Consider the following 19,279-nt stretch of genomic DNA (forward strand, 5'->3'; position numbering starts at 1 on the left):
GCCTTGATTTGATTACGTCAGGTTTTGGAGTTGGGGATTGTGGTACATTCAGTCATAATTGGAATTGCTGTGGGTACTTCTATGAATCCCGAAACATTAAAGCCTCTTGTAGCTGCATTGACCTTCCATCAGTTTTTTGAGGGCATGGGACTTGGTGGATGCATCACTCAGGTAATATCACCGTGTGTATATTACCTATTTATTGTTTTCAAAATTATAAAATCTATACTAATTATTCGTTTTAAAGAAACACATTTTTATTCGGACTGTATTGATTTTTGATTGACTTTCATCCAATTTTGAATAAGTTCGTTTGTTAAAATTTTCAGCTCATATTTGGTAGGAAGTATTTTTCAATTGTTTAACAAAATGCCTTGGGTTTTTATTTTTATTTTTATTTTTTGGGAAAGGGCCTTAGTTTAAGTTTTCAAAAAACTTTTATGAGTCTAATTAATTCTAATTAGTCTTGGATAAATAATTATATGAATGTGTTATATTTTTATGATATGATTAAATTAGTTTAGATTAAGATTAATTATGATTAGTTTTTTTGATAATTAAATTAAATGATGCTAGTATATACTCTCTTTTATTTAATTTGAATTTTATCTTATATAAATTCAGATCTAGTCGATGAATACATTAAAATATCTATCATGATTTTCTAAATTTCAAATTGGTTTTTTTATTTAGAAAACAAGTTTCAAATGGTTAGCTAGTCTAACTAAACAACTAAAAATTAGTATGTCCATAACTCATACAAGTTTTGCACGTGAACAGTGAACATGCTTTAAGAATAGTATGCATGCTAGGTTTGCTTTCTTCCCAAATACCTTAGTTGCTTGTTAATCTGTTTAGTACATTGTTTATGACTGCATTAGTTTGTGTATTAAATCATTCTATATAACATGCACTTGTGCGTTTATAGGCAAAATTCAAGAGCAAAGCTGTTGCAATTATGTCACTATTCTTCTCCCTTACAACCCCAGTTGGGATTATAATTGGACTAGCAATATCTAATGTTTACAGTGAGAGCAGCCCAACTGCTCTAATAGTTCAAGGGGTTTTTGATTCGGCATCAGCTGGGATCTTAATCTATATGGCGCTTGTGGATCTTCTTGCGGCGGATTTTATGAGCGAAAGGATGCAAAACAATGGAAGGCTTCAAATAGGAGCAAACGTAGCACTTCTTCTTGGGACTGGTCTTATGACTTTCTTGGCCAAATGGGCTTGATGTTGTCTTACTGTCCTGTGGAATATTGTGTAAAACCTTTGTATAACCATGATTAATGATCTCAATCCTTCTCAATTTCCTGAGAATATAAAATTTTGCCATAGGTTCTCATTAAGATAAGGCGACATCAAGCTCTTGACACCATCTGGAAGTACATGAATGGATTTTTGATAGATAATATCACATCACACCGTCAACAAAGGCCTTGATCATGAATAAGATGTCCTTCTACTTCTTGGGACGTAATAGCAGCAAGTTTATTTGAGAGCTCTTGTTCCTTGTCACATTCTTCATCCTCTTTTACACCATATGCAAAATTGTAAGAACCTTTCATTGCATGCAACCAATATGAAATGTGTGATTTTTATTTTTCAAATTCTAGAAGATAAAATTATTAGGAAAGAAGTTAAGTACAACCGAACTTGCCTTTCATGAAAAAAGAGAAAAGAAATAAAATAAACAGGGGTTCTACCCGTGGAGAAACTAGAGAATCAAGCCATCCTCATATAATGGTTCTCCAACCTAGACCAGGCGAACAGATTGTGTTGATTGAATTTTGGTTCAATCTAGCCGAGTTCGGGTCAAATTGAGTTCAAGTGAAAAATAGGTCATCCAAAACGGATTGTTTTGATAATATTTGTTTTTGCCTTCCTTTTTATATGTATAACAATATATATATATATATATAAATACCAAAAAATAAAAGTTAAATTTTAAATTAATTTTTAAGTTTATACATCCAAAGTTCATCAAGATTAAATTGAAACCTTGAGCCTCGACCAGGTGAAGAAATAATTTGTGAGAAGAAAAGAACTTGAACAAAGAGCCAATGATAATAATAATAATAATAAACAACTAAAAAATGGGAAAAAAATCACTTTGATAAAAAGGGCTCAACCCATGTGACTCACAAATTGCATGTTGACAAACCTATCAAGTGTGATTTTGTTATAAGTTTTGATCATCATGATGATCTTATTTAAAAAAAAATAAGAAATTTGAATAATTTATTTGAAACTAAAAATGTTTTTTGTTGTACAATAATAAAGAAAAAGAAAAAAGAAAAAAGAAAAAACATGGTGCACTATAGCATAATTTTGAAGAATATGGACCACCTCATAAAAGAATAATCTCAATCAAACACACCCAAAATAATAGAATGATATATTGGTAGAGATAAAAATATGAAAAATCATTTTGAAAATGATTTAATTTTTAGAAGGAACAAATTATTTTCAAAAAATTTTAGAAACAAATTATATATTATACCATGATTACAAAATAATTTTCATAAAAAGATATTATTCTACACCACAAACTGCGCTATTGAATAGGCAACAAGTCCACAAACTGTGCTATTGAAAAGGCAACAAGTCAAAGAGGCAGATCTTGAATTGGTACCTTTCATAGGGATTCTTGGAGGAGCATGTAGAGGAAGCAATGTCTAATGATTCTTGTGATGCTTGATGACCTTCTTAAGACTGATTTGTGAATCCAGAGATGCAATGTGATAAAGTACTGATTGTCCTAAAAGTTTAAATTGTTAAAAAAATAGTAAATTTTATTATTTAACCATAATTTTAACAGTTTCACTTACATGTAGGCCTAAACTCTCCCTTAATAAATAAAGCCCACTACATGAGATTTTTAACATTTTAAATGAGAATTTGAGTGAAAACAATAATTGAACTTAAAACCTCTAGTTTTGATACTATGAAACAAAAGTTGAGTAAATGGTGTTGGCTAAGTAATTAAAGCTCTAATACCATGATAAACTTATCCCCTGGGAAAAAGGAGTACTAGGTTCAAATATATTTGTAAATCCGATTCATTTTATATTTTCATATTCTCAATTATGAAAAATAAAATAGGAAACATCCATGACAATGAAGCCCCTTTTGTAAAAATGTAAGTCTAATTTTATTGGATGAAAGGTGGGAAGCATATTTCCTGAATGGCATACTTAGAAGTCAACAATATGGTTAATGGGCTTATATTACTGCTTGAGTACTGACCAATTAAAAAAGAGATGGAAGTTAGAGCTACCAACCAAGACATGACATATATTTTTTCTTGGTGCCTTTCTTGATTTTTACTTTTTAATGCATCAATGGAGAAATAGAGAACGGAATTTATTTTGAAAAGGAACAAGTAACGCTTGAATTTTAAGTGACACTTTTTTTTTTTTTTTTTGGGTTGAAGTATTGTCTTCAGTTGGATATTCTAATTGCATCTTTGTTGTTACAGCTTCCAAATCCTTCAGCTTCTATTGGAATGAGCCATAATAGTTCTTGTTCCATCCACCATAGCTAGAAGATGACGAATAGCTGCGACTCATTCTGACCCACGACAGTCTCATTAGGGTGTTGAGCATGGTTAGGCCTGCCTCCTCAACCAATGATGCCGTAGCTACATTTGAATCAATAAGCTCACAGAGAGATATTTGTTTGGGGTTCCTCTGCGCATTGGAATGCTTCCTTGCTTGATATTTAAGTCTTGGGTGTTTCCAGTTAGGTACTCTTAGAGCAATTTCAGGATGAGTTTAGAGTGATATTCATCGGGTTGAGCTTCAACCTTTTTGGCTTTGCTTCACTGACCTCTGCTTCTTTGAAGTTTTCTCTTATGCATTTAAATGGCAGGCATCATTTCAACCTTGCATCCTTTGAGTCTCTTATATATGAAACCACAAGCAAATATATAGTAAATAAATAAGCGCATACCTCTCGCCTTTATTCGTTGTAATCACCATAATTTTTTACATCTTGTATGTACTGCTACATATTATTTCATCCCCTCCCCCCTCTCAAAAACCATAAATGACAGACATGTACAATAGACATGAGTGACAAGCGGATACAAATTCTTATGCATGAAGGAAAAATTGCTTGAACAAATTTAGTTTTTTTTTTTCTTTTGGTAATTCAGCTTTTTATTTTTTATTTTTTATTTTTTATTTTTTTATAAGGGTAATTCAGCTTTTATTCATTGAAACAAACACATATATTACAACAGGAAATTCCAAAATAAACCAGCATAGGGAAAGCTCCCTGCTACAGCAACCAGAAAACAAAAATATAAAACCAAAGCAAGCCAAAACAAATGGCAAAGCAAAACACAGTAATAACTGCACTAACAACTAAAAAAAGCATCTCTAAGGCATACCAAAAAAAAATTAGTTTCAGTATCCCCTACTTTTTTTTCCTTTGCTGGCTTTTGGTTGCCTAATTCCAAAATTCTTCAAAAACCAATCATGTTTTCTAGTGATCACTATGTGTCCAATAACCACTCCAATTATAAAACCGCTTCCATATCCTATCACAACAATTTTCCAATCAAATTCAATTAAAGATCCCGATTCCTGACTATCTGTGGAGGCTGAAAGAGGTGGTAAAAAGGCTTTAGGACCTTCACATTTTCTTGATAATTGGTTTCCACATAATCCTAAATTTCCTTCAAATGAATTGTTTAGGAAGGTATCAAATTGGTTCCCTCTCGGTACAGGTCCGGTGAAGTTGTTATAAGACACGTTAAAGAATGAAAGGAAAGTGAGTTGTGCTAGTTGCTGAGGAATCTTTCCTGAGAGTTTGTTTAGAGAAAGGTCTAAGGACTCTAGTTGTGTTAGGTTTCCCATGGCTGATGGGATGTGACCTGAGAGTAAGTTGTTGGAAAGGTCGAGTGCAAGAAGCCCCTTCAACGTCCCAATGGATTCTGGAACCTCACCTTCAAATCTGTTACCTGAAAAGTCCAAGAGCGCAAGGACTGCTATGATCTTGGGGTATTCTGTCCTCAAACCTTTGTTCTTAACTATTATTGAGTAGTCATAATGCTCACGCGCCTTCATTGGGAAACTTAAAAAAGCAGACAGCTTGTTAGTTAGCCCCATATGAAAACTAATGTCTGCTTGCAAGTAAGCCAATTGCTCTGCATCTGCAATTTTCGTATCAAAACTAATGTCTGCTTGCAAGTAAGCCAATTGCTCTGCATCTGTAATTTTCATGGAATTGAAGCTATTGAAGTACTCAGAAGGCAAATTACCAACAAGACCATTAAAAGACAGATCAATGATGTGCAACTTAGGGAAGGTAGACTTGAAGTTAGGACTTTCAATGGCACCATGGAATTTATTATATCGTAAAATGAGAATCTTCAATTCAGGAAGAGTCCCCAACCAAAACGGGAAAGTATCATTAATTTGATTGTGTCCGAGGTCAAGAATCTCCAGCATTGCACACTTTGTCATTTATCTTGGGATCAGCCCCTTCAATTTGTTTTGGCCGAAGTTAATCATCCTTAATTTGCTCCCACGTGTCCAAGTTCGAGGAATGGTGCCATAAAAGCTGTTGTTTCCTAAATTCAGTATTTACAGAGAATTGCTCATGTTTCCCAAACATTCTGGAATTTGGCCACTTAAGTTGTTCTTAGACAAATCAAGAACTTGAAGCAAAGTTTGATTGCAAATCAATGGTGGGATTTCTCCTGTCAGTGAATTGTTTGAGATTATATAAGACACAGTAGAAAATGGTGGAACTGGGAGTAATCCTTGGATCCTATTTGAATCAATTTTCAGAGTCAACAAACGAGACCATGGAAGAACAAGAGAAGATTGGTCAAAGCCTGTCAGAAAGTTGTGAGAGAGGTCCAAAATCAGCAGGGTTTCTTTACTTGTTTCCAAAAACCATTGGGGTACAAAGCCATGGATATTGTTAAAAGACAGGTCTAAGTATATCAACTTTTCCAGATTTTGTAAATATTGTGGGAACTCACTTAGATTGCATGAAGCCAAACTCAAAGTCGTTAAGTTTGGAAAAGAACCACTGGAATTGATTTTGCCTAGCAAAGATAGTTTGTTGAATGATAGACTGAGGGTTGTTAAATTTTTTAACACATGCAACGAGTCTAGCTCCATTGTACCACTCAAATTATTGAAAGAAAGGTCAAGATTCAAAAGATTCTTGAGTCTAGATATTGAGCTTGGAATTGGACCTTGAAACTTATTGGATTCAAGTTTCAGTGAAGTTAATCTGGTCAGGTTCATAAGGTTAAATGGGATTGGACCAGCAAAACCATTAGAGCCTAGATCCAAGTAAGCAAGATGGTTCAAATTAGCAAAAGAAGGTAAATTGCCCCTAAAAGAATTACCTGAAAGCGCTATAACAGTAAGCTTGGAAAGGTTACCTATTGAAGGCGGAACCAACCCTGAGAAATTGTTGGAACCGAGAAACAATTGTTCCAAGGAACCAAGGTTTCCGATTGAAGCAGGTATCTCACCAGACATTCCTGTTTTCATAACAAACAAAGACTTAAGGTGACTAGTCTGATTAAAGTCAGGCAAGTTACCGGTAAGACCTGGATTCTGCCCCAAATATAAAATTTCTGCATTTGGTAGCTGGAAAATATTAGTCGGAAGTTCCCCAAGCAATCCACAGCTGGTGAGCATGAGAAAGGACAACGATGACATATTAGCCAATAAACTTGGCACGGGGTAAGGTATGTTTACCAAATTGAGGAGCAATGCTTCTAGGTTAGTTAAGTTTTGTACTAGGCTTTCAAAATGAGGCCTTTTGAGTTCCAACAACCGTTTAGAAGATGGATCAAAACTCATCGCACCAAAAAAACTGCAGGAAGATGGATGAGAGTTACAGGATAGATCAAGGAAAGACAATTTGGATAACTGTGAAATTTCAGATGGAATTTGACCAGCAAAGAAGGAATTGGAGAGTCTGAGATATTGAAGTTTCGAAAGATTGCCTATGCTAGATGGGATTTGAGAGAAGCTGAAGTTATTGAAGCTGAGGTCAAGTTGTTGAAGGTGAACAAGCTGGAATAGGCTGCTGCTAGAGTTGATGGAACCATAGAGGCAACTGTTGATGAGTTCAAGGCCAATCACATGACCACTTTTCTTGTCACAATAAACCCCGTCCCATGAGCAGCAACTGCTATTTTCAAGGGTCCATGATGCAATTGGCGGAAGATAATGACTGACAAATCTACAGGTGGATTTGTTGATGATAAAGCTTTCCTTGAATTGCAACAAGGCAGACCTCTCGTCTGCGTGACACAATGGATGCATAGAAGATAAAGAGTAACTGAGTTGAAAAGTTAAAAGTAAGAAAAGTGAGAAAAAGAAAAGTGAGCTCAAGAACGTGAAGTAAGATGACTCATATTTCCTGAATAATGCAGACCTCTCATTTAGCACTGCTTTATGTCTAGTACAAACTCTTGGATAAGCAAAGGAAATGATTGCATGGAGGTTTTATAGACCATGGCCCTTGGGCAACTCTTCTACAATGATATGTAATAGAAAGCGGAAGGAAAACGCTAACAAACAGGCAAGGAAATCACACTCCAAAAGATGAGAACTTACTTGCGTCAAGTTTATTCAACAGGCAAGGAAGTCTTTGTCTCACTCTCACAGTTTGGTCAAGTCAATGAAATGAGTTTGTGGAAAAAAATGGCGTATACGGCAAACTATTCCGTCCCCTTTCGCGAGCTCCATAATAAGCGTACCGTGACCCTTTTTCATAAGAGATGAGACTGCCAAGAAAACAAAGGATACATGAAAGTAATTGTGGTGGCGGTTGCTGTTCGTTTTTTCTTTTTTCATTTTTCTGCTGGAAAGTCTATTGTAATTGTGTTGAGCCAATTATTTCCCATTTTTTCAGCTCATGTCTTTTCACAGGTTTTTTTTTTTTTTTTTTTTTTTTTTTTTTTTTTTTTTTTTTTTTTTTTTTTTTTTTTTTTTTTTTTTTTAAGGCAGAAATTCATGTTCACATTCTTGACGTTAAGGGTGTCCATGGTTCAAATTGAGTTGAGTGCTCAACCCAACCAATTCTATGACTCTATGTAAGGGGTCACAAAATTAAGGCAAAAATTCATGTTCAAATTATGGGAAACATCTAGTGGAGGAGAACAAAACCTAATGTTTGGCGCCATGTACATGTTTACACTTCTAAGACTTTATCTAAGGGATAAGTTTCGCATTCGGCATATGTCAAATTTGGCGCCATTAATTACTTGGCCTTGGACTTGGACTTGACACCTTCAACACGTATTGAAATATATTTGAATGGTTAGCTTAATATACCATGCTGATTTCTTCGAGAGTGTTAGTTTATTTTAATAATATATATATATATATATATTTTTTTTTTTTGAGGGAAAGGTAAGTCAACTTTATTTAGATAAATCAGACTAAAATACATCAACTAAATCTTGTGGTAGTTCTTCTAACCACACATCTGTATCAGCAGCTAAAACTGCTCTTTGTGCAAGGGAGTGAGCCAACATATTGCCCCCCCTACGTGTATGCATAAAATCACACTTTTGCATGGCAGCACCTAAGCACTTGATATCACTGATAATGTGGCCCATCAAAGTTCTATTGGGCCTTGGGTTATTGAGAGCCTGTATGACGTTCAAGGAGTCACCTTCCACTTCGGCCTTGAAGACGCTGATCTCTTGGGCGAACATAAGAGCACGCCTTGCAGCCAGAGCTTCCACCATGTCCACCGATCTTGGCAAGGAGATTTTCTGACTAAGGGCCGCAATGATCAGCCCAGACTCATCTCGTATGACGATGCCCAGACCAGCCAACGACCTATCCTCAAACACAACCCCGTCAAAGTTGATCTTGAACAGCCCGGCACCAGGTGGCTTCCATTTCGCTTTCTCCTGTGGGATGGTAAGCCGTGTAGGAGTAACTTGCATATTAGTGAACTCTTGCAGCAGCTCCCTCGCTCTTTTCACAGTGACTCCGACGTCCCACACCGATTGCCTTTCTCTCAATTTGTTGCGTCTAGTCCATATGCACCAAGCCACCATCGAAAAGAGCGCCGCTGTACTTGAAGATAACTCCGTGAGCACAAAGGACACCAAATCACCAAAGCATCTGAAGGTCCTTGTGCGTGGATGGTAGAAAGCATGGTCCGAGAACCATATGCACTTAGCATGGTCACATAACCATAAGCAATGAATTACATCTTCTGGACACTCTTCACATAGGCTGCACCTATTATCAGGTAGGACATGCTGTGCACAAAGATTGAACTTCGTGGGTAGAGACTCATTTGACGCTCGCCACATGAAGTGCTTAACTTTGTTAGGGACCTTTAGCTTCCAGATACCACTCCATAGGTTCTTTGAGGCTTCAGGATTGGACGAACCAGCTTGGGATGAGAGCGCTTCATTAGCCAAAATCTGGTAGGCACTCTTGACCGAGTAACCTCCATCCGAGGTCCACGGCCAAGTAAGTAAGTCCTTTTCAGTTCGAAAACTAACTGGCATGTTCTTTATACTTTCTGCCTCCCAAGGGAAGAAATTTTGATCAATAAGGCCTAAATTCCACATCTTCGTTCCAGCTATAAATAAATCCTTTACTACAGCCAGAGATGAGTCTAACTGAGGAGTAAGGATTTTGCCACCCCCTGAAGTGTCCAACCACCTATGCTTCCAAATATCTATTGAAGAGCCGTCTCCAATACGCCATCTAGCACCCTTGCATATAACATCCCTTGCCTGCATTATACTTTTCCATGCAAAGGAGCTCCGTGGGTTGATTTCAGCATCAAGGATACAACCCGAAGGGAAGTATTTTGGTTTGAACACTTTGTAAAGCAAAGTATCTTTTTCATGGCAAAATCTCCACACCTGTTTACCAAGGAGTGCATCATTGAATTGTCGAAGATCTCGGAACCCCATACCTCCAAGAGATTTTGAGGAGCACAGTGTCCTCCACTTCACCCATTGCATTTTCCTTGTATTATCTTGATTTCCCCACCAAAATTTGCGGATCATAGACTCTATGTCTTTGATCAACCCAAGTGGCAATCTAAACACATTCATAGAATAGGTGGGGATAGATTGGATCACAGCCTTAATCATAACTTCCTTCCCGGCTTGAGATAGTAGTCTCTCTTTCCACCCTTGCATCTTATACCATATTCTCTCCTTGATCTGATTAAAACATGCTTTCTTCTGCCTCCCCACAAAGGACGGCAACCCCAAATATTTATCATAGTGCTTTATGGTCGGCACTCCCAAAAGATCCTTAATCTCCTGTTGCACTTCCTCAGGCGTATTCCGACTGAAGAATAAAGTGGTCTTGGACTTGTTCACCTGTTGGCCTGAAGCAATTTCATACCAATCAAGGAGGAGCTGAATTTTTTGGCATTCAATTGCATTTGACCTACAAAACAAAAGGCAATCATCTGCAAAAAACAGGTGAGTAATCTTTGGACCCTGTCGACATAGAGATAGGCCCGTAATTTCCTTATCCTCTGCTGCTTTGCATAAAAGAGCATTTAGTCCCTCTGCACAAAACAGAAAGAGAAAAGGAGAAAGAGGATCACCCTGTCTCAAACCACGTGAAGGCTGAATAAAGCCTTTGGGCTCTCCATTAATGAGTATGGAATATGTTACTGTTGATACACACTGCATAATCATTTCAACCCAAGATTCTATAAAGCCCATACACAAAAAAATCTTCTCCAAAAAACTCCATTCCACCCTATCATAGGCCTTGCTCATATCGAGCTTCATGGCCATATACCCCTTTTTTCCTGTACATTGTGAATTCATGTAATGCAAAGATTCGAAAGCTATCAAGATATTGTCAGTGATGAGTCTATCAGCAATGAAAGCACTTTGAGCCTCTGAAATTATAGAATTTAGGATGGGTTTGAGTCTATTTGCAATAACTTTACTAATGATTTTATAAAGCACATTGCATAAACTGATGGGTCTAAATTCAGTAACACTTTCAGGATTGCAAACCTTGGGGATTAAAGTAATGAAAGTGTGGTTAATGGATTTGAGGAGAGTACCAGAGTTCAAACAGGATAGGACAGCTTCAGTGACTTCTGTGCCTATATTTTGCCAAAAGGAATAAAAAATAGGTGGCATCCCATCTGGACCTGGAGCTTTTAAAGGTGCCATTTGTTTGATAGCTGCATCCACCTCTTCCTTGCTGTAGGGCTTCACCAATTCAGCATTCATACTGTCAGAAACAACCTTATTCACTCCCTCCAAGATTCGGTCAATGTAATGGGCATTTGATGAAGTAAAGAGCTTGGTGTAAAAATCAACAAATATTGAAGACACCACCTCTTCCTCTGACTGCCATACCCCTTCATCATCTTTGATTCCCTTTATAAAATTCCTTCTTTTCCTTTGGGTAGCCACCGCATGAAAAATTGAAAATACTTAGTATTCTTGTCTCCTTTTGCCAACCATTGTGTTCTTGCTCTCTGTCTCCACATTCGGCTTTCCTTGTCCAACAGAATATTGAGTTCACGTTTGAGAGTGACAACTGCCTCAAAGTCTCCACCTTTGGCAGCCGATTCTTTCGCTTTCCATAGTAACTCCTTCTTCCTTGCAATCTGAGACTTTATACTTCCAAAGTGCTCCTTACTCCAAGACTTTAACACTTTCTTACACTTCTTTAGCTTCTTTGTTACCTTAAACATGGGAGTCCCTTGGTGATCAACTTGCCAAGCTCTCACCACCGTATCACTACACCCACTGTCGATCAGCCACATCTCTTCAAACCTGAATGGACGTCTACTCCATCGTTGAGCTTCATTGTTGGGATTGAAAGTAAGACTGATAGGCCTATGATCCGAAGAACAGCAATGAAGGTGGCGGACTGTAGCAGCTGGAAACTTTGATAACCAATCATAGTTGGCTACTCCCCTGTCAAGACGCTCCCAAATCAAATGCCCATGTCTTCTACCATGCCAGGTAAAATCTAGACCTGTATAACCAAGATCCATGAAACCACAAAAATCTAAAGTGTCTCGAAAAGCTTGCATCTGGGCATATGGCCTAAGTCTTCCACCTCTCTTTTCTTCCATGTGTAAAAGTTCATTAAAATCACCCATGCAGCACCATGGTAAGTGTGGCTTTGATTTTAACATATGGAGCATACTCCATGCATCTTCCCTATTACTTGCTTCAGGTTCCCCATAAAACCCGGTAAACCTCCACGCATCCTCTGTACCACCATTTACAACCGCATCGATATGGTTTTTTGAAAAGCTGTCAACCCACACAGCATCCTCTAACTTCCACAAGAGAGCCAAACCGCCTCCTCTACCATCATTAGGAACCGTAAACAAACCAGCATACTTCATTTTGCACTTTATATTTTCTAACTGCTTCTTCCCAGACCAGGTTTCTGACAAAAAAACAATTAGGGGAGCTTGTACTCGAATAAAATTTTCGAGCTCGTCCTTTGCCCGTGGGTTCCCAAGCCCACGGCAGTTCCAGGCTAGACAACTCATTGCTCTCGGCAGGGCTGCTTAGCAGCCTCCACCGTTGGGAAAGGGTTTGTATTTGAACCACAATGTTTTTTTCCTGCATGCCCTACTTCACTTCTATCCTCATTTTCACGTACTGGTCGTTTCTTCATGAAAGGCACTGACTGGGTTTCAGTTGGAGTTCTTTCCTGCACCAATCTCTTCCAGCTACAGGTTTTTAAGTTGTTATCCTGTGGGCTGCCTTGTAAGGAGTCCAACATAACCAAATTTGAAGGAGATCCAAAGCCATCCATTTCCTTGCTATTTGGTTGGCCCTTAGGCTGCATCAAGGCTATCTCAGGCCCAATTTGACTTGAGCCCACTACTGTAGAATCAAATTTTGAAATCTCAGCATTAATCCCACGCACTAAATCCTGGAAATCCGGCCTATCACGCGCAAAGTTCTCCAAAATTTTCTCACCTCCTGTGATCACGCAATCCGATACTTTATGAGATTGCTTCGCCGACGTAACCGCCACAGCACCACCTTCCTCCACCTTAGACCCAATACTATGATTCCGATTTGATCCATGCATCCCGCTCAGCATTGTATCACTCTCCGTTCCTACCTCCATCTCAACTCCTCCTTGGGACTCGCCACCACTCATCGCACCATCACTAACCTCCTCCTCAGCGCCACCCACCCTGATCGTTGTGCATTTCCTTGTGTTAAAAGTAGGAGCACGAAGCCACGCACCATACTGCCTGTCATTTTCAGTCAGAGAGCCCTTACTTCTCACCCAGAGCTCACACTCTTTGTCACTGTGGGTAAGCCGACCACACCAATAACATAGATTTGGTAGGCGTTCATATTTAAATCTGACCCAACCGGTCTCCCCGTCCTCCAGCCTGATTTTGCGTCCTCTGCATAGAGGTTTTGATATGTCAACCCCTACTCTGATTCGCATAAAAGTACTTCCCTCCTGATTGCCCCATTCTCTAAGCCCCTGCTGTACCTCTCCATAGACTTTACCGATCTCGCCCACTGCCACTGGATTCATAAGCCCTACTGGTAAGTCATGGACCTGAACCCAGAAAAATGTTTGGTCAAACACCATCTCCTTTATCGCGAAATTTTTTTCCATTCGGCGTAGAGAAACTAGATACTTATCATAGCTCCATGGCTCTCCCAAGAGGACCCTATCTGCATCCATCTTCTCCGTAAACACAAAAAGAACCACATGACTTCCCATATCTTTAATCTCGATACTCTTCTTCGTCTGCCATAGCTGTTTGAAGGTCCGGGCTATAGCTTCCATGTTTAAAACTTTGCGTGTAAAGAACTTGGCAGCTAAAACCTTCCCTCCTGTCGTCTCATAGATCTGACCACTATACTCGTTCTCCTCCTTCTCTGATAGCGAAAGTTTTTTCCATAGCACTGACAGGTCTTCCATGATTAACCAGGGAAAACTACGTTGAAACCAAGAGAGTTAACTGACTTTGTGAAAGAGACTGCACTAGTGTAGGAGACACACTAAAAGCCTAAACCCTAGAGTTAGGCACAACTTTCCACTAGGCGGCTAGGGTTTTGGCAGGAGGCTCACCCTAGACGTCAGAGAAACAACACTACAAAACTTATGATCCTAAACCTATTTTTAATAAAATATATATATGTATATATAATAAATTTGCTGTTACAAATATTATATCATATACTATATACTATATAATTAAAATAGGGTGTTAGAAGTCATGGTTAAACCAAGTGGTTATCCTATTTGAATCATGATTGTCATATATGTTTGCACTAAATAACAACAATTTTTAAAATAAAACAACACCATTTATTATTAAACAAAAAAGGGACAATACCGTAATTGTCGCGATCAAATTTTCCTGTGCTGCTTTATCAATTTTTACTATAGACACAAAAGCTTTTAATTTTTGTTATTAACATTTTTTGTTTCCTTCACTTTTTTCCTATTACAGTTAATGAATTACGTTGAAGATTATCAATTATCATGTCTCTTTTTTGTTTCGTTTTTTTCTATTACACTGTTTCGGTTATTCTATTACTTCTTCTTTTTTCCCCTTTTCACACTCCAAAACAGGCAAGGAAATCACACTCCAAAAGATGAGAACTTACTTGCAACAAGTTATTCACAGACTATAAGTAAAGTCTTTGTCTCCCTCTCATAGTTTGGTCAAGTCAATGAAATGAGTGTGTGGAATATGGAATTGCAACCAAAGAATACAAAAAATAGTGGATCCCTAAAATATGGTTGTATACGGCAAACTATTACGTCCCCCTCTCCTCCTAAAATGGATCACAAAATGTTAGAGGATTTTCATTTTAAGTTTTTGAACTTTCCTTGAAGGGACTAGGGCTATGTTTCCTCACGTTGGAACTTTCCTTGAAGGAAGGGACTAAGGGCCTGTTTAGAAATGTTGTTGTAGTAACGTTATTTGTATTTTTTATAAATACGTGTGAGTGAAAAAATGTACGAAAATACGTGTAATATTATTTAAACACTAAAAACTGTCGTTTAACAACAGTAACAAACAAGCCCTAAGGAGCTAAGAATTTTCCAACTTTTACTTAATTTCTTTCTGGTAAGAAAATATCATAATTCCCAACAAAGATGAGGTCCACAATTAGCTTATCGTGACCGGTTTTTCATAAGAGATAAGACTACCAAGAAAACAAAGGATAAATGAAAGTAATTGTGGTGGTGGTTGTTGTTCCTTTTTTTTTTCTACTGGGGAGTCAATTGTATTTGTGCTGAGCCCAAGACAAAGACAAGAATTTCAGTTAAGGGGGATGACTCTTACCTCCAGCTCGGCACAAGGATCCATGCATTTATCATAATAAGAGGAGTTTATTCAGATATAACTAGTGTATTCATCTGTTTCTACATGTTTACTCTACGAATTTATCAAATCTACAGTGGACGGATCCATAATTAAGTGGACGGGTCCATGATTAAGTCTATAAGTAGATGAGTTCATTCCACAAGGATGAGTTAATATTATTAAGTCCACAAGTGGATGGATCCATAATTAAAGTGGATGGATCCATAATTAAGCAGACGGGTCCATGATTAAGTCCATAAGTGGACAAGTTCATCCCACAAGGATGAGTTCATATTATTAAATCCACAGATGGACTGATCCACAATTGAGTGGACGGGTCCATGATTAAGTCTGTAAGTGGACGAGTTCATCCCAGGAGTTAATATTATAATTCCACAAGTGGATGAATTCATGATTTAATCCATAAGTGGACGAGTTCATCCCATAAGATGAGTTAATATTATTGTCCATAAGTGGATGGATTCATGATTTAGTCCATAAGTGGACGAGTTCATCCCATAAGGATGAGTTAATACTATTAAGTCCACTAGTGGACAGATTCATGATTAAGTCCATAAGTGGACGAGTTTATCCCATGAGGGTAAAAGTCCACAAACGGACGAGTTCATCACATGAGGAGACATTAAAATCCACCAAGGAACAAGTTTATTAGTCCACAAAGTGGACGAATTCATTATAAAGTTTTTAGCCCATAAACGGACGAGTTTGAAATGGATGAATCAAAATTATTAAGTAAAAAAGTAGACGAGTCCATAAGGACAAGGAATGAACATACACATACCAATAAGCAACACACATATTGAAAGCGATGGATATAAAATACCATAAACAAAGTAAAGCTTTTACAAGCAAAGCCCAAAAAACAAAAGGGCATTAAACATTGTCTCGAAGTTAGATCAAATATACAATAAAAAGAAAAAGGAAAAGTTCAGGAGGCTGGGGTGTCTTGTGGATTCTTGTCACCCTTAGGAGGAAGGTCCTAGACGTCTTGAGTTGGAGAGTCTTCAGCATTCGAAGGGTTGGTCGATGGGATCAAAGAGATGACGGGCTGATCCGTGGCAGGTTGGGCGAGGATGACACTATCATCTTCTGGATCCAGCTCTGACTTGGTGGAGTCGTCACTTTCTTCAAAAATAGTATCGCCTGCAGGTGTCGATAGCAGGGGATCGTCCATACTGACCTCAAATAAATCCAAGTGGGGGTAGACGGACTTGACCTGCTTTAGGCAGTCCTCAAACCCGTCACCATAATAGACGGCGCAAGAATCTATAAAAGGTTGTGAAGCCTTAAACTCTACTACAGCGTCAGTTTTGGCTGTCTCCACCTGGTGTAGAAGAGCTGCCAACTCCTTTTCCACCGTCGCCTTAGCTTCTTGCTCTTTTTTCTTCTAACGGGCCTCATCCTCTAGTTTCTCTCTCAGCTCCTTCACCTCTTGGTTGAGGGTACGAAGGGCACCCTTATACTGCTCTTGCTCGTCGGTTAGGTTCTTGATGCGCTTATGCAGATGGGTAATCACCCCTTCTTTGGCGACGCCCCTATCCTGCAATGCCTTCTACGAACCAGCACCTACAAGACAGAACATCCGTCAGCTGTTAAGTATAAAAATGAGTAAAGAAAGAAAGAAAGAAAGGAAGAAACATACCTGAGTAAGGTCAAAGAGGCCTGACACCCCTAACTTCTCCGTCGCTTGCTCAGCACAAAGGTCCACATCCTTATCATTGATGCTGGACTCCATCATCTCAATGACATAATCCTTGTGAGTAAGAAGACGGCGGTCAGGTTCCTTGGTGACGGGGCCTGACGTCATCATTAGTCCTTTACTTACCCCGTGTTTCAGCTTGGGAGGTGACGGCTTCTTGGAAGGCTTCTCCTCGGGGGTGACGAACACCTTTTTGGACTGGCAGTCGTCCTTCCCTTCAACCTTCCTCTTAGGCACCCCCTTACTGACAACCTTGGGGCTAATGTGGACGCCCCCTCCTTCCCCTTTGCCTTCTCCTCCTCTTTCCTTCGTGTAGTGGCTACCTTCACCTGCGCCCTCTGCCTCCATTTTTACAAAGGACAAATGACGAATATTAGAACAAGTGACGACAAAAACAAAAATGATGGAAGAAATATGTTACTTATGTTGACGGGAATAAATGTTTAACCTACGAGCTGCAGGCGTTGGCTCTAGACCACCGCAATATGCGTGCAACGTATCAAGGGTGATTAGGTCCCTGCACTTTCGTTGCTCAAACGGGATTTTAAGAACTTGATGATTAAAAGCCTCTTGCTCGTCAATTATGATTAGATGAACACTGGCTGAAAAAGAGAAAACAACAACATTAAAACACTTGGCGAATAAATGAAAAAGTGAAAGCAAAGACTGACATAGCAAAACCTGAATCTTTGACAATACCTCAAGTATTGTCAAAACCATGGGGCATTGTATCCTACTCTTTTGGACGGTATACCTAATCCGTCCCCTTAATAAAAAAGTATCTGCCCTTCCAATTCTTGTTAGAGTTGGGCATGTTTGACACAAGCCTTAACACTTTTTTTCGTGCAGCAAAATGGTATATTCCTTGGTACGAGACGATGTACTGGGGTTTGTAGCACCAAAAGAACTCGTCTAGCGAGAGCTGACAGTTCCCACCATTAAGATGACCCCATAAAGTCTTAGCCCCTATAAAGATCCTACAGGCATTTAGAGCAATCTAGCTGATGGATAGTCCAAGAAAGTTAGCCAACTGACAGTGCAACACCGTTAGTGGCAACCTTAGTCCCGCTGCAAATGTCGTGTCGTACATACTAACGTCCGCAGTCTTCCCTGAGTAGCCCTTCTTAAATTTCCTAGGGAGACGGATCAGGATATGGTCAGGGATCTGGTAACGATCCCTCAAATTCTTATATATATTGACGACGAAGCGATAAACTCATCCAGAAATGGAGCCAATCTGCTTAAGTCATGTATCCAAGCAATTAATAAAGGCTGCTCGAGGAATCACCCATAAATGCCCTCTCTTTTTCAATAAACAAAATAATAAATAATAACAATAGAAAAAGCTAAAATTTGAACTCCATAACAAGGTTTTCAGACTGGGACCGTTTATTGAACTGTAAAAGAGAGAGGTTTAAGGTTTTTGAGGTCAAATTGAGGTCGAACTGGGGTCGAACCATGATGACATCATAATTAATTTAATAATTAATTAAAGCCTAAATATGGATATTAAATTTATAAAACTAGCAAAATTGACAATATATCTATATATGTGAGGGAAATTTAATGATTTTCAAGCATATATTTGATAATTAAATAAGAAAGTTAATAAAATAAAATAATAACCATGAAAATATTAAAATTTATGATTAATTTTTGAAGTAAAGTTGAATATCTTTGAAGGATTTTAATTATAATTTTTTTTTATTCCTTGTAAGAGATGGATAATTTAATTAAGTAGAATAAAATTGTGTTAAGTTGTTTTTTATTAAAAAAAAAAAAAAAATTGCTATGGAGTTGGACTGCACGGTTCTTGCCACCAGTTTGTGCGGTCCAACCTCGATTTTAGGGGTTTATAGAATTAACAAAAAATCTGGTTCTTTATGCTTAAAAAACTGGTTTTCATCCCAGTTCTTGGTTTTCACGATTTGACCTCCCGATCTGGTCCGGTTCTGAAAACCTTGCTCCATAACTCGTTGGCTGAAGCCGACGAGGCCATGGAGTAAGGGGCAACTGATAAAGGAAGTTTTGTAACATTGATAAAGAACTCCTCTATATTGGGCAAAGGCAACAGCCCTAATGAACTCGTCAACCTCACCCACACGTCCATAGCCCAAGCAACGACAAGATAAGGTCGATGGTCCCACCTTAAAGTTGATGACTGCACCTTTAGGGCATTAAACACCTAAAGGTGACAACTGGAATATGTAGATGGGGATGAGTAGTTGATGGAAGGAA

At 38.4% G+C, this 19,279-nt stretch overlaps 2 protein-coding genes across 2 annotated transcripts; one reads left to right on the forward strand and one right to left on the reverse strand.

The window, feature by feature from the left end:
* Positions 1-24: 24 nt before the first annotated feature.
* Positions 25-1,596, forward strand: LOC136061534 (zinc transporter 8-like). The gene is made up of 2 exons (XM_065777389.1): positions 25-171; positions 929-1,596. The coding sequence occupies exons 1-2, from the start codon at positions 82-84 to the stop codon at positions 1,232-1,234; spliced, it is 396 nt and encodes a 131-aa protein (XP_065633461.1). The 5' UTR covers positions 25-81; the 3' UTR covers positions 1,235-1,596.
* A 2,816-nt stretch (positions 1,597-4,412) lies between these two features.
* LOC136069056 (putative receptor like protein 25) lies at positions 4,413-5,474 on the reverse strand. The gene has a single exon (XM_065777127.1). It carries the CDS (start codon positions 5,472-5,474, stop codon positions 4,413-4,415), a length of 1,062 nt encoding a protein of 353 aa, XP_065633199.1.
* Between the last annotated feature and the right edge of the window lie 13,805 nt (positions 5,475-19,279).

The sequence above is a fragment of the Quercus suber genome, unplaced genomic scaffold (assembly GCF_002906115.3).
Source record: "Quercus suber isolate HL8 unplaced genomic scaffold, Cork oak 2.0 scaffold_9, whole genome shotgun sequence".
NCBI lineage: Eukaryota > Viridiplantae > Streptophyta > Magnoliopsida > Fagales > Fagaceae > Quercus > Quercus suber.

What these genes read in the sequence shown, in the direction of transcription:
- LOC136061534 (XM_065777389.1), top strand. Translation starts at nt 82, where the DNA reads ATGAATCCCGAAACATTAAAGCCTCTTGTAGCTGCATTGACCTTCCAT. An exon ending in TTGGTGGATGCATCACTCAG is followed by an intron (nt 172 to 928) that starts GTAATATCACCG and finishes GTGCGTTTATAG; the next exon opens with GCAAAATTCAAGAGCAAAGC.
- LOC136069056 (XM_065777127.1), bottom strand. Translation starts at nt 5,474, where the DNA reads ATGACAAAGTGTGCAATGCTGGAGATTCTTGACCTCGGACACAATCAA.